This window comes from Diabrotica virgifera, chromosome 4, assembly GCF_917563875.1.
Source record: "Diabrotica virgifera virgifera chromosome 4, PGI_DIABVI_V3a".
Taxonomy (NCBI): domain Eukaryota; kingdom Metazoa; phylum Arthropoda; class Insecta; order Coleoptera; family Chrysomelidae; genus Diabrotica; species Diabrotica virgifera.
In genome coordinates this window covers 263,975,167-263,991,660 of record NC_065446.1, presented here as the reverse complement: position 1 = coordinate 263,991,660, position 16,494 = coordinate 263,975,167, and the positions used below count along the sequence as shown (strand labels likewise).

Here is a 16,494-nt window from a genome sequence, read left to right as displayed (position 1 = left end):
AACATATAATAAAGTATAGCTCGATTACTATTGGCTTTAAAGAAAATAAAAAAAAACGGTTTGTTTATTTTTTCAAAAGGTACATTTTTGTTAGGTTAACTTGTTTTGATAAAACGAAAACATTTTGGGTTATTAGCAGAAAACTGATTAAAAACATTGATTTTTTCGATATAAAACTAACACTTTCGGTAGCGAATAAATCGAAAACTATTAATTTTATTTAAAAAATGTATAGAACGTTTTTTGCTTATAATGAATGTTTTTACCAACTCTTGCGGTCAAAATATAATAAAAATTTCCACCCCCGAGATGGGGTGGCAACCACCCCCATGGTAAAAGCGCCTTTTTTGGCATATAGATTTTGATTCTTGGACTATCCACAATTTATTTTCAAATTTTCAAGCAAATCGATCCATTCTGTAAAAATTGCGAGGTTTTGTCCTATTTTAAGCTTCATTACTTGGACTATAGTTGGCATAGGTATCAATCCGCAATGCATAAGCCGAATTGTTTATAAAGAGGAAGAAGTCAAATCAAGATTAATATTTTGAAAGATCTACTAAAAAGGATGTATTGACTTAAGACTATATTGAAAAATTATAATTTTATTAGTATAAGATCAAGCAATTTTCATCGTACTGTCATGCAAATACGTGAGTATTTGCATGACACAAAATCACATGCAACATCACAAAAAATCAAAGTAAAACGTAGAGGTGGGTCATTGTATTAGTCACTTTTTATATGAGAACAGATCAGTTATTTGCGATAACTGAAAATTAGAATTAGAAATCACGATTATAAAGGGAAGCATTGTAGCCAGATTTAACAAAATTTCGAACTTTATAATGGAAAACAATTTAAAATGATTATCAAAATATGAAGACCCACTAATAAAATCTAGAAAATTTTCAAATACACTACAAAAAATGACTTATCAAACATTTGACAGACTATGCACGAAACAAAAGCTTGACACATAAGTTAAAGTATAAAGTACGGAGTACAAGATTATCTGTTTTCCCGATATTGTTTCTTCTTCACGTACCACTCCTAGCTTAGAAATCATCATGGCCACTGCGACTTTGTTAGCAGCGCGCCTAAAAAGTTCAATCGAACTACACCCGAACCATTCACACAGATATTGCGAAGCCACTATATTTTTCTTCTTTCCACCCTTCTTTTGCCCCTGCATGATATTTCTTAAATGTTCGTATTTTTCACCCCTCATAATGTGCCCCAAGTATTCCATCTTTCTAGTTTTTATCTCATTTATAATTTCGCATCTTTTGTCTAAAGTTTGGAGTACTTACATACGTGTTAGTGACGCGGACCATCCATGATATTTTGAGAATGCGCCTTATAATACCACATCTCGAATGCTTCGATGTTTTTTATGGTCGACTGTTTTAGTTTCCAAGCTTCAACTCCATATAAAAGGGTGGAAAAGACAACACCGCAGCATTCGTATTCGTAACTTTATGTTGATATCACGATTGCAAAAGAGTTTGCTCATTCTATTAAAGATTGATCTAGCAATTTCTATTCTGCATTTAATCTCTTGTTTGATCGGTATCGTCTGTGATCCAGGCACCTAGATATTTATAACAGGACACACGCTCAATCGCTGTATTGTCTATTAATTACAAGATTAGCTCTGATGTTCTTTGATTTCGCGATTACCATAAATTTAGTTTTTTTCAAATCAATTTTCAAGCCGTAGCTGTTACAGTATATATTGAGACTGAACGAGATGTTGTAGTTCTACTAGCGCTCCCGATAGGAGAACCGTATCGTCAGCATACCTTATATTGTTGATCGTCTCACCATTTATCAGACCAACATCTTCTTCCGCGAGTGCTTGTTGACACAGATAGCTTCACTATACAGATTAAATAAAAGTGGCGATAAGATACATCCCTGTCGGACTCCTCGACGAATTTGAATTTCTTCTGTTAGCCTACCCTCAACCTTCACATTTGCTGTTTGATTCCAATTTAGGCTGCATATAACTCGAATATCTCGGCTGTCTATATTTTTGTTTATTAGAACTTGCCTTAGTGGTTCATGCTGTACTTTGTCAAAGGCCTTTTCGAAATCAATAAAACAGGTGTAAATTTCTTGGTTCATGTCTAAGCATCTTTGTGAGAGAACGTTCATTGCAAATAGAGCTTCTCTTGTACTCAGCCCTTTTCTGAATCCCATCTGAGTGTTACTTCATGTCTACGTCTAATTTCCTATAGATCCTATTGTAGATTATTTTTAAGAATAGTTTTAGAACATGAATCATCAATGATATCGTACGATATGTTGCATTCCTTTGTATTTGCCTTTTTTGGAAGTAGAATAAAGGTCGAACGGAGTCATCCATTCCTTAAGTATTATTCCAGTTCTATAAATTGTGTTAAATCGATATTGTTTAGTATGTACCAAATTTGTGAGTGTTTATTTCGAAAAGTAATGAAAACAACGAGAAGAAAATTAGAGGCAAGGTGATTAGATGGAGTTATAGAAAATCTTAAATAAAATACAGAAAAAATTGTCAAAACCCTTTCTAGCCCGATTAAAGAACAATCTGACAAAAAAAAATAAAGGAAAGATGAAAATTTGAGAATAGGTAGATATTATTATACAAGAAAAAGTTTACAATTCTACATCCCCTCCATTTTACAAAAATGGAGGGGAATACAACCCTCTCGAAGGTGAAAAATATAAATTCAAAATAAACCCGGAATTAGATAAAATGACTAATTCTAAGCAATTTTTGTTCTATAGAGTTTTTTCCCTAAGTGAATACTTTTTGAGTTATTTGCAAGTGAATATTTTCATTTTTAACAGAAAAAAACATGTTTTTGGACGGTTTTTCGGAGATAACTCAAAAAGTAAGTATTTGAGCGAAAAAAATATTCTTAGCAAAAATATTTATAGCTTATAAAAAACTGAAAAAAATGGTGTATGCTTGAGGTCTACAACTCTACTAGCTTCTACTGGGTCTACAGACCTCAAGCATACACCATTTTTTTCAGTTTTTTATAAGCTATAAATATTTTGCTAAGAATATTTTTTTCGCTCAAATACTTACTTTTTGAATTATCTCCGAAAAACCGTCCAAAAACATGTTTTTTTCTGTTAAAAATGAAAATATTCACTTGCAAATAACTCAAAAAGTATTCACTTAGGGAAAAAACTCTATAGAACAAAAGTTGCTTAGGGCCGGTATTTCCAACCTCACTTAAGCCAAAGCTTACTTTAAGCCTTTGCTTAAGCTTAGATGCCTGTATTTCCACTTCAGTTTGAGGCTTAAGCCTAGTCTTAAACCAAATAATTTTAAGCTCGCGCGGGAGTTGGTTTAAGCCTTTGCTTAAAATTTGTTTTCTGTTTTTTGAGGTTATTTCTATAGATTATTAATTATAGAGTTGTTTTGAAAACCAACTTTTAAGTAATAACGTTATTATTGGATTATTAAATAATAATCTATTAATTTATTAATAATAATAACGATTATTAAAATTCTTACTACTTTTGGAAGGTGTAGGCACATGAAAATTGTTTGTTTCTACAATGCTTGTAGTCCAGAGAAATAAGGTTTTTCTCGTGACACATCCCCCTCCAGGCCGAAACCAAATTTTTTGAGTAGTATGGACATCTGTATTATTAACCTATATGTTTCCTGCAGCCGATTTTGATGATATACATAGTTATAAACAAATGAAGATCGAAAAACGGTAAATTATCGCTTTTTTCGTCTATTACCAAAAAGTTAAGCACTGTAAACAAATTTGAGAGTAAGAAACTCATAAATCGTATAAAAAACTTCAATATGGCATTCGCTGAATATGTCCAACCTTATTGGTTGCTTAGAAAATTGCAAAATAAATCATAAATATTGAGTTTTTATAAATATTCGTAACTTAGGTAAAAATTAACTTAGAATCTTCTTATTACGCGGAATGCCGAGACTTCTTGTACTTAAATTATATTTTAAATTTCAAAGCAATTGGTCAAATAGTTTAAAAGTTATTTAATTTATTTTTCCCAAATTCATTTTTTTTGCAACACTATAAGTCAGAAAATTATGAGGTTACAATAATACTTCGGACAGTTTATGAAAGAAGAACATTTATACTATTACCTTAATTAAAAATAAATGACAAAAAATAATTTTAAACAGTGTAAAATTATTTTGCAAAAACATGTCCATTTTTTGTTTACTTATAAACAATTAGAATAACTTTTTAACCGTTACCCGTAGAAAAATTATTTTTTCATATTTAGAAAGACTGAATTTTTATACACATTTAGAAAGAAAAACAACTGTTCTAGGACATTTAGGGACAAAGTTAGCCCCCCCATTTTATTAATTCACATGTTTTTGCAAAATTATTTTGCAATATCTACAATTATTTTTTGTCATTTTTTTTAAATTAAATTAATACCGTAAATTTTCTTCTTTCATAAACTATCCAAAATATTACTCTAACTTCATCATTTTCTGACTTACAGTGTTGAAAAAAAAATTAATTTTGGATAAACAAATTAAATAACTTTTAAACTATTTGACCAATTGCTTTGGAATTTAGGGTGTAATTTAAGCACCATAAGTCTCAGCATTCCATGTAATCAGAAGGTTCTAAGTTAATTTTTACATAAGTTATGAATATTTATAAAAACTCAAAATTTATTATTTATTTGGCAATTTTCTAAGTAACCAATAAGGATAGACATATTCAGCGAACGCCATATTGAAGTTTTTTATACGGTTTATGAGTTTCTCACTCTCAAATTTGTTTAAAATGCCCAATTTTTTAGTAAGAGACGAAAAAAGCGAAAATTTACCGTTTTTTGATCTTCATTTGTTTATAACTATGTATATCATCAAAATCGGCTGCAGGAAACATATAGGTTATTATTATAGATGCCCATATTACTCGAAAAATTTGGTTTTAGCCTGGAGGGGGATGTGTCACCAACACGATATTTTTTTTCCTTATTTCTCTGAACTATTGGTAGGTATATTTATTTTACAAAAATAAACTTACATTCCAATTTGACATTTTAAGGAATATATTCAATAAACAAAATTACAAAGACGGATCTATTGCTTATGCAAAATAACAATAAAAATATAAGCAGAGAAAATATAGACAATAAACTAAAAACACATGTACCATGTACACAAAATTAAGTGAAGTAAAAATAACATTGATACAAGATGACAAGATAAAATTAAATGTCAACAGTAGTGGTTTTTACCTCAGACCAGTTAGCTCTGGCACTTTGACGTATTCAGAGGTACCAAACCAATTAACTTTACAGCTGAGCATCAGTTTAGTTAAGAGAATGATGTAAATACGGCACCCAGCTTAAGCTTCTCCTTAACTTTTGACACAGGCTTAGCTAAGCAAAAGCTTAAGTAGCTATTGAAATACCGGCCCTTAGAATTAGTCATCTTATCTAATTCCGGGTTTATTTTGAATTTATATTTTTCACCTTCGAGAGGGTTGTATTCCCCTCCATTTTTTGTAGAATTGTAAACTTTTTCTTATATAATAATACCTACCTATTCCCAAATTTTCATCTTTCCTTAATTTTTTTTTGGGTCAGATTGTTCTTTGATCGGGCTAGAAAGGGTTTTGATAATTTTTTCTGTATTTTTTTAAGATTTTCTATAAGTCCATCTAATCACCTTGCCTCTAATTTTCTTCTCGTTGTTTTCATTACTTTTCGAAATAAACACTCACAAATTTGGTACATACTAAACAATATCGATTTAACACAATATAGAACTGGAATAATACCTAAGGAATGGATGGCTCCGTTCGACCCTTATACTAAGTAGAGTTGTAGCTAATGAAAAGTAAGTTTTTCTTCATCAAATTCCAAATCGAATATTTCAATGTGAAATAACCCAAAAACAGAGAACTTTTCGGGGAAAATTCATTTTAACTTTTTTAAAGTATTTAGAAAAAGGTTTATTTTGGTTAAAAAAATGTAACATTAAAAGTAAGTGAGTTACGCTCAAAATATTGTTGATCCCTTTTATTTTTTGGTAAAAAAATCGTGAAGATCACCCCCTAATTAGTATCACAAATAAATTTTATCATTACCACTTCACAAGTTACTTTGCTTATGTATTATTTATATTATGATCTGTAAGTTTCATCAGTTCAAAGTGCTTATTTTTGAAAAAGCTGTAGTTAAAATGGGTTGAACGAGTAACTAATCACGAGTTTTGGCAAATTTTGAACAGCCATAGCATAACCAATTTTTTTCTAAGAAAACAAAAATATTCAGAAGAGCAAAACGTACATTTTATTACTCTTTAAGATTTTTGGTATTACTAATAATTTTTAAGTTAATTCCATGAACAATTCCAATTTTTTTTCAAAATTAAAAAAACATGTTTTATTTTAAATCCAATTTTTTTCAAAAATGAGCACTTTGAATCAATGAAACTTATAGAGAATATAAACAATATAAAAGCAAAGTAACTTGTGAAGCGGTAACGGTTAATTTTATTTGGGAAGCTAATTAGGGGGTGATTTTCGCGATTTTTGTACCAAAAAAATAAAAGGGACCAACAATATTTTGAGCGTAACTCACTTATTTGTAATGTTAGAAGTTTTTTTTTTTAAACAAAAATAAACCTTTTTTTAAACACTTTATAGTGAAAAAACTCTACAGAACAAAAGTTGCTTAGAATTAGTCATTTTATCCAATTCCGGGCCTAGTTTGAACGTATATTTTTTCACTCCCGAGAATAGCTATTTGTATAACAAGGGAGGAAAGTGCTACTTTTCCTCCCGAGAATGAAGTTTACTGCCCGACGCGTAGCGGAGGGCAGTAATCATTCAAGGGAGGAAAAGTAGCACTTTCCTCCCTTGTTATACATATGGTTTTTCCACCTTCCTCAAATTAATAACAAGTCATTTTTTCATTTTTACTTAATTTATGGAAGTAACCAACAAAATTTATTAAAACTAAAACTAACAAGTAGGTACAATATAAATGTCAACTGTCAAATATAAGTCAAATTATTAATGTAAACATTGTTAAATAAAAATAACAATTTACTGTTTTTTACCATTCTGCAAAATACATTGTGTTTCATAAATAAACGTTAAAATGTCTAGATACATACGTAATAGAAAATAGATATTGTACAGAGCGTCAATAAGTTATATTTCATGAATAAAATGCCATGACGTCACTTTTACTTTTCCTCCCTAGGGAGGAAAAGTATAACTTTCGTCCCTACAATCAGGTCCGGAAAAGTATACTTTCGGTAGAGGTAGGTGGAAAAATATTTTTCACCCCGTATTTCCCCGTATTTTGTAAAATGGAGGGGATGTAGAATTGTAAACTTTTTCTTATATAATAATAGACAATTTCAACTACCTATTCAAAATTGTCATTCTTCCTTTATTTTTTTGAAGGTTTTCGTAAAATTTTTTGTTCCCTGATCGGGCTATTCGGATAGTTTCTGTTTCGTTTATTTCGTTCCCATATTCTCTTTCCAGCAACGATGGTCAATAAATACAAAAACACTTACAAAAACATTTTATTCCTACAAAGTTACGATTATAAAGACTTTTAAAAATTTACAAATTGTACATATTTTTTTGTTTCACACTCTTAATTCTTCTTAATCTCTTCTATACCTATCATTGGCCATCGTGATCCTGAGAGTGCTCGGTGGTTTCATTGTACCCACAGCATTGTAGTCGAAACCCGGTCTTGCAATTTTCCGCGTTTTTGGCGTTTCTTCCTCTTCGGACGATGAAGATCCGCTATCTGATTCCTCTGACTCTGATTCGCTAAAAAATAAAACATTATCGGTAACAAAAGTACTATAATTACTTATTAAAAAGATTACTACCATACGCCGAATAAATAGTTGGTCACTACCAGTGTGGTTTCAGGCCTGGATGATCGACTATTGATATAATATAATGATATACAATAAGGCAAATGCTTTAAAAGTATTGGGAGTATAATCAAGACGTGCATCGGATCTTTATAGATTTCAAACAGGCTTATGATTCAATTAATCGTGCAACATTATGGAAGGCAATGATCGAGCTCGGCGTACAAAGTGAAAGTTATCCTCCAACACCAAATTGTTCTATATGGTCCACATAATGTTCAGAAAAAAGTCACACCATTTTGAGCGTCGGGTTTGGGGGGTAGAGGGGGAAGAAATCTGCAAATTCGTAGTTTTTTACCTTTTTCGTCGATATTTCTAAAACTAAGCGGTTTAGCATAAACAACCCTCTACACAAAATTGTTCTACATTAAATTTAAAATAAAAAAGGCCCTATGCATAAGCCTTCTGAAATGAACGGTTCCAAAGTTACGGAGGTAGTATAGTATAATTGGTCCAAAAAAAGGCCTAACCCAGACATCCAAAGTAAAAGTTTTCCTTAAACACCAAATTGTTCTATATGGTCCACATATTGTTCAGTAAAAAGTTACACCATTTTGCGCGTCCGGTTTGGGGAGGAGATGGGGGAGAATTCGGTAAATTAGTAGTTTTTTTTTAGGTTTTTCGTCAATATTTCTAAAACTATGCTTTAGCGTAAGGAATGTTCTATAGAAAAATGTTCTACATAAAATTTAAAACAAAAAAGGTTCTATACATAATTGTTATAAAATCAACGGTTCCAGAGTTACGGAGTGTGAAAAGTGGAGGTTTTCGATACTTTTTATATTTACCGATTTCTCCCCCCTCTCCCCCCAAACCCGACGCTCAAAATGGTGTGACTTTCTTCTGAACATTATGTGGACCATATAGAACAATTTGGTGTTGGAGGATAACTTTCACTTTGGATGTCTGGGTTTTTGGTATAGTTATATCATAAATATTGCCCAAAAAATATAAAAAGTATCGAAAACCTCGACTTTTCACCCTCCGTAACTCTGGAACCGTTGACTTTATAACAATTATGTATAGAACATTTTTTGTGTTAAATTTCATGTAGAACATTTTTGTATATAACATTGCTTACGCTAAAGCATAGTTTTAGAAATATTGACGAAAAACGTAAAAAATCTACTAATTTACCGGCTTCTCTCCCATCTCCCTCCCAAACCGGACGCTCAAAATGGTGTAACTTTTTACTGAACAATATGTGGACCATATAGAACACTTTGGTGTTGGAGGAAAACTTTTACTTTGGATGTTTGGGTTAGGCCTTTTTTTGGACCAGCTATACTATACTGCCTCCGTAACTTTATAACCATTCATTTTAGAAAGATTATTCATAGGACCTTTTTTATTTCAAATTTAATGTAGAACAATTTTGTATAGAAGGTTGTTCATGCTAAACTGCATAGTTTTAGTAATATTGGGGAAAAACTTAAAAAACAACGAATTTACCGATTTCTCCCCCCTCCCCCCCAAACCCGACGCTCAAAATGGTGTGACTTTTTTCTGGACATTGTGTGGACCATATAGAACAATTTGGTGTTGAAGGATAACTTTCACTTTGGATGTCTGGGTTATGCCATCTTTTGGATCAACTATACTATACTATGGTCCTGTTACATTCCTTGTATACCGTAGGCCCTAGATATAGCAGACTAGCCTGCTACAATCTCAAAGACGCGTTAGCGGTATAAAACGGGAGACTATTATTATTATTATTTGACGTTATGATTTCCACTTCGGAAATAGTTCTCAAAATATAAAACATTAATGACGTAACTGCAAATTTGTATTGCATTAATAACTTCTAAAATACTGTGTACAGATGATACAAAAGCGACAGAACTGTAACTATGTACTGAGGCACTACATGGTAGTTGCGTCGATATTGAAATACGCACCATTTTATACCTTGTTTCAGATGAAAATGACGCAACTGTAAATATGGTTAAAAATGGGGGGGGGGGGGGAATAAATTAAGATAATGAAATTCGGACCACTAGTGATGAAAATAAAAGCCATCGCTGTAAGAATAAACGGTATACTAAACATTTAAAAATCGGTTTTTTGTAGAGAAAAATTTTAAGATTAAGAATGACGCAACTGTAGATAGGGTTGAAAATGGGGGTATTAAATTAAGACAATGAAATTCAAACCAATAGGGATAAAAATAAAAGCAATCATTGTAAGAATAAACGCCATACCGATGCTCCTGGACGATTACTCCTGATTTAATCCCTATTTTAAATATTTAAAAATTGTTTTTTTCTCTCCTGAACAATTTGTCCTTTTTGCAGTTACGTCATTCTTGTCCCGGACCGGCGATATGTAATTACCTTTCTTCACTGGAACTACCACTTTCGGACTCCTCAGAATTCGAGCTTTCCTCCTCGGAGCTGGAGCTCTCCTCGCTGTCGCTCTCTTGTGTCTTGGACCAGATCGTGGAAGCCACCGTCGGCTGTTTTTGCTTCTTTATCACCACCGCCACTTTACTTCTGGGTTTCCCGTCGGCGTCATCTTGGTCCGAGTGGTCGTACTCCTGGTACCTACTAGAATATCTGTTGTATCTGACGGTACGTTCGGGCGTAGCGTGTCTTCTGTGTAACGGCGAACGTCGCCGAACGGGGGATTCCTCTCTGCGTAAGGGGCTTCTTGCTCGGTGTCTAACATTAATCAAATTCTTAATTAGTAAAACGATAAGAATATTTTTATAAAAAAATCATATTTAACAAGCTTTAGTAGAAAATAGTTACACTTTTATAAAAAAACTTTTTTATAATAAAACCTTTTTTATTTATAGAAAGTATTTATAGGAAAGAATATAAAATAATTTAACGATAAACGATTTAACGATAAAATGCTTAAAATTCCAAAAATTACACTCTAATAAAAAATAACTTATTATATTATCACGGTTTTGTTATTGTACATGTATAGAACACAACATGTTTGGAAAGAATAATTAACTTATAAAATATGAATTTTTAGTAGGTGTATTAACTGATATTTATAATTAGGATTCAAAAAATTACACTAGTATAAAATAGTATTTTTTATAATATCACGGTTGTTTAAACTAGTATATATAATTTTAAGTATATAAACTTTTAATTATTTATTAAAACAATTAAAAAAAGATACGCAACAGCCGGGTTCCAACTGGGGACCTCTCGATCTGCCACTGAGGCACCATCAATTTGTAAATATCGATTTATTAACGTAATTTAAAATATCATTGCATTAGTCACATTTTTAAAATAGTTTGAAATTTAAAAAAGAATCGATTTATCCATATAGTGTGATTGGTCAGTGGGGTAAAGCTTTGTAGATCCGTTATAAATAATAGATAGTAATAAAAGTTAATACCTAACAAAAATTGTAGCCAACTTTGATTACAGATTGATAATCAGTAATCGTAAATTGTAAGTTTTAGATAGTTATTCAGCCATGGCTTATTTAAAATTTGGAAAGATTTAGACCCGCAATAATTATTAATAATTTTGTTCCGAAAAATGAAAATATCTCGAAAACTAATAAATTTACAAATAGGGAATGTTATATAAAAATTATAGTATGGTAATGGTACTTTTCAATATTGATATAAAGACAAGGTACTATAGGGAATCACGACACTCAGCAATGAGGAAACAACTGAGGATGAGTGCCAAATATCTCGACAAAATATTCAAAATTACAGCCGCAATCTTGGACCGCGTTTGTTGCTACCTGTTGATCGCTACTGTAGCCTCTTAAAGGATGAGGCACATGATGAAGAAGATAGAACACCTTATACGGAGGCTATTTAAATAGGGAAACATCCCGATTGTTTCAACAAACACAAGATGTACCGTAAAATATAATTTAAATACAAACCTTTGCGAATGTTCTCCTCTTCTGTGCTCATACGGCGATCGGGATCGTCCTCTTCTCCTATTCAACACCGAACGCACATCAGACTTGATGTTCTCTTTCCTGTCCCTTCTTAACTCAACAGGATCCCTATCGATGGCGAACACGATCTGTCGCGATCTGAAAAAAACCGTCTTGATGACAAACTTTTTGATCTTGTGCCTCCGTATCGTAAACAACTGCCTGTGATAATAAAACATGCTTTTTGGGTTCGTAATTTAAGCGCTAAGTTTTGTTCTTTTATTGCCGGTAATGAGTGTATGAAAAAATCGATTCGTGTAGCCATAGGAACTTTTGTTGACTATGATGTGTGGTTGTTTTATCTCTAATTGTCCGGAATGCCTTTATTGTACGTATGTCAAGGTTTTGTGTACTTTAATAAATGGATTGGATATTTATTATAATAATAATTATGATAGCGCAGTCAACACGCGACATATTATTTATACGAAATATATATTATTATACTCTGTATTTTCTCTCTGTCATAAGATTGATCAGCATCTTATTAATTCAATTAATTAATTAATTATTTTAATTGCTACTTGCTACGCATGCAAACAAAACCAAAATTTAATAAAACTTTACAATCAAAAATATTCTCGGGGCTAATTGATTTTAATGTATCACCTTTAGTTTGTGGCTTTAAGTATTTCTCGTTGCTTACTTTATCCAGGACAAAACAGGGGAAATAAATATACTCAAAATCATATAAATTTTATAAATATTATTTATTTATATACTATACCATAAATATAAGATTCAAAATGTATGCTAAAACTTTATTCTGTTGTCAAAATTTCTTGTCTAATAAAAATAATCTTTAATTCTACTATCTTCTTTTTCTTTTAACAAATTTTCATTTAAATGATTCGGTATACTGTTCTTATTATTATAAGAAAAACAATATTTAATTTACTTTTTAAATAGATTATTTATCTCTTCTATGAAGTTATGAATGAATAAATTATGCTGTAAAACTGTTAAGTTGACAAAAAAAACAAATATGGTATGCAATATACAATAACTCTCTCCTTTTCACAAATAATCTGACTAACCTTTTTTATCTTCTTTACTTCTTCTCATGGATTGTGTTGTCCTCGGTTCTCCCACACGTGCTCCTCGGATGCTGCTACGTTCTTTCTCTTCCAAACTGTTTCACAAACAAAAAACAGCACTCGCTCGAAATCTCTCCTCTATTTAGTCTCCGACTCGATACAAACAATATCAATCTTTATAATTCCAAGATTTCTTCTCTCAGCTCGATATCTTGTGCAAAATTGATACAAACCGGCTACTCGTTCCAGACAGAAACTGGAATCTATTCGGGCACGAGGAGATTATACTTCTCGACTCGATCAACGATTTCGTCTCAACAAGAACCTGCTTACATGGCCACCAAATTTACCACTTTACACAAAATTACTATTTTTCAAACTGGACTGCTACCTTCCGATCTTAATTACACAGTGAATCTTTTCTCCTCATCAATCTGAAACTCAACCACTATATTCTCCCTCCATCAATTTTCGCCAATCACAAGCATTCATTCTGTCGGTGTGCGCATGCGCGCAGATCAATATAAATTCACCCTCAATCTCAATCGCGCCTAAAGGAGTATAACTTCAAAAATATTAAAAATTAAACAAGTTATGCGCAATCTACTGGCGCCGTGAAAATAAAAACATGGCACCACTGCTGCAGTGATTGGGACTAATAGAGATCCTGAAATATAAAATTTCAAAATTCTTATTGAAATGTAAATTATTTTCTATACCATCAACTAGGGGTTTTTTGATCGGATAAAAAATGTCAATTTGGTGGTTTTTGAAACTGAAAATGTTTTAGATAATTTTAAATTTTTTTTTCAACACTTCATTATTTTTCCAAATTTTAATATTTTTCAAAAATCCTAGTTGATGGTATAGGAAATAACTTATATTTCAATAATCACTTTGAAATTTTATGTTTCAGGATCTCTATTACTCCCAATCACTGCAGCAGTAGAGTCATGTTTTTATTTTCACGGTGCCAGTAGATGGCGCATAAATCGTTTAATTTTCAATATTTTTTATGAAAATTGTGTTTCGTGTACTTCTTTTTATAATAAATGCTCATGAAAATTTTCAAAATAATTGGTACAGTACATTTTATTATAGAAATTCCCAAAAAAGTATATGAATTTCGTACTTTTACACTAGGATAGCCCCTTAAATCGCGTAAATATTGCCAAGAAATGAGTTTATAGACTATGAAAGAGAGTTACGAAAGTTTTTAGCATGTCTCATTTGATGATGTCTGTCACGACCGTATATAAAAAACATTTGAAAGCAATAAATCCAGAATGCAGCCTTACTCTGGGCTAATTAGCAAAATTCATGGAAAAGTTATTTACCAGCAATTTTATTGCTGGAATCGAATTACAAGATCCTATACATTAATAATATAGGTATGCAAAGTCCGCAGATAGTGTGCTACTTTTTTTATAAACAAAATGGCGCCGACAAATCGTATTTTTTTCAATTATTGCTCTATAACTTCGAAGATTTTAACTTTACAACAAAAACACTCTAATAAAAATTCACCGCAATTAAATTCTGCATAGAGATATGTTTTTCACGATTTGCTCCGACGAAAATTTTCCTCGGAAAATGCGGGTTTTCCTAACAAAAACACTAATTTTCAAATAAAGTTTTAGGTAAGTAATTATTAATCAATAATTAAATAACTTAGTGACAACAAATCTTTCTTGGTATAGATTGTAATTCCAGAAGCCGGTGAAAGTTAAACGAATATTTTAGCAACAATTCAATTGTTAATTAACAATTTACGATCTCAATAATAACCAAAATAATCGTGATACATTGATCAAACTTATAAAGATTATAAAGTTGAGATGCTTATTTAATATTTTATCGACAAAATATAAATTTTTCTTTTTTTTGCATAATCTTTAAATTTTGAAAAAAAAATAGTTATAATACGCTGGTCTAATTAGTAAAGTACAAAGAAAGGTTATTTACCAGCAATTTTATTGCTGGAATCAAATTATAAGATCCTATTTATTATTAATATAGGTATGCAAAGTCCGCAGATAGTGTGCTACTTTTTTATAAACAAAATGGCGCCGACAAATCGTATTTTTTTCAATTATTGCTCTATAACTCCAAAGATTTTAACTTTACACCAAAAACACTCAAATAAAAATTCACCCCAATTTAATTCCACATAGAGGCATGTTTTTCCCGATTTGCTCCGACGAACATTTTCCTCGGAAAATGTGGGTTTTCCCAACAAAATCTCAATTTTCAAATAAATTTTTTAGGCCAGTAATTATTTATCAATAATTATATAGCTTGGTGAAATAAAAGCTTTCTTGGTATAGATTATAAATTCAGAAGCCGGTGAAAATGAAACGAATATTTTAGTAACAATTCAATTGTTAATTAACAATTTACAGTCGCAATAACAACCAAAATAATCATGAGACATTGATCAAACTTAGAAAGATTATAAAGGTGTGATGCCTATTTAATATTTTGTCGACAAACTATAATTTTTTCATTTTTTTGCATAGTCTTTAAATGTTTAAAAAAAATTGTTATAAACAAATTAACATTTCTCAGAAATTGTTTATTATATTTTAATTTTAAAAAATACTTAAAATGCTTATTTCATAGGTCTTGAAAATGAATGCTTTAAAAAAATTTTCCAACCATTTGCAAAAAAGTTATGGAACAGAAAAGTAAATAAACGAATTCTCCGTTGTTTAAAATTTGTTTTAATAGTTGCAAAGCTTAAAAGTGAGTCTATGGTACAATCTAATTACTTACAAAGAATGTCAAAAATTAGTGCAATGATTATATTTTAATCAAAGATTAAAAATACTTTTTTTTGTAATTTTTAGCGAAAAAGTAGGCCTGATACAGAGTCGGAGCTAAAATGTTCACTCGAAGCGACTGACACGCAGCATACATTATTTATTAAAAGTGTACGTCGAGCGGCCGATCGTCGCTCCGAGTGAAAATTTTAGCTACAGTACTGTATATTACTCTACTTTCCCGCGTGTAAATTACAAAAAAATATATTTATAATCTTTAATTAAAATATAACCATTAAACTGTTAATCGATATTTTATTGTAAATAATTAGCTTGTACTTTAAACTCACTTCTACGCTTTGAAAGAATTAAAAAAAATTATAAACACCGTAGTAATCGTATGTTTACTTTGCTGTTTCATAACTTTTTTGCAAATGGTTGCAAATAAGTATTAAAGCATTCATTTTCAAGATATTTGAAATGCGCATTTTAGCAATTTTTTAAAATTATAATATAATAAAAACTTTCTGAAAAACGTTAATTTGTTTATAACTATTTTTTTTAACATTTAAAAATTATGCAAAAAAATTAAAAATATATATTTTGTCGACAAAATATTAAATAGGCATCTCATCTTTATAAGATTTCAAAGTTTGATCAGTGTATCATAATTATTTTGGTTATTATTGCGACCGTAAATTAATTAACAATTGAATTGTTGCTAAAATGTTCGTTTAATTTTCACCAGCTTCTGGAACTATAATCTAAACCAAGAAGGGTTTTAAGCCACCAAATTATTTAATTATTGGTAGATAATTACTTATCTAAAACTTAATTT

General features: G+C 30.9%; 1 protein-coding gene across 1 annotated transcript in view; it reads right to left on the bottom strand.

Annotated features, from left to right (window-relative positions):
• Positions 1–7,547: 7,547 nt before the first annotated feature.
• LOC114325376 (nuclear cap-binding protein subunit 3) overlaps positions 7,548–16,494 on the bottom strand; it is a 34,680-nt gene continuing 25,733 nt past the window's right edge. Inside the window, exons 6-8 of the mRNA XM_028273440.2 lie at positions 11,801–11,956; positions 10,264–10,590; positions 7,548–7,817 (exon numbers count right to left, since the gene is read on the bottom strand). Of these exons, the coding sequence (XP_028129241.2) occupies positions 7,646–7,817; positions 10,264–10,590; positions 11,801–11,956 (655 nt within the window). The 3' untranslated portion in view covers positions 7,548–7,645. The remainder of the gene's footprint in view (positions 7,818–10,263; positions 10,591–11,800; positions 11,957–16,494) is intronic.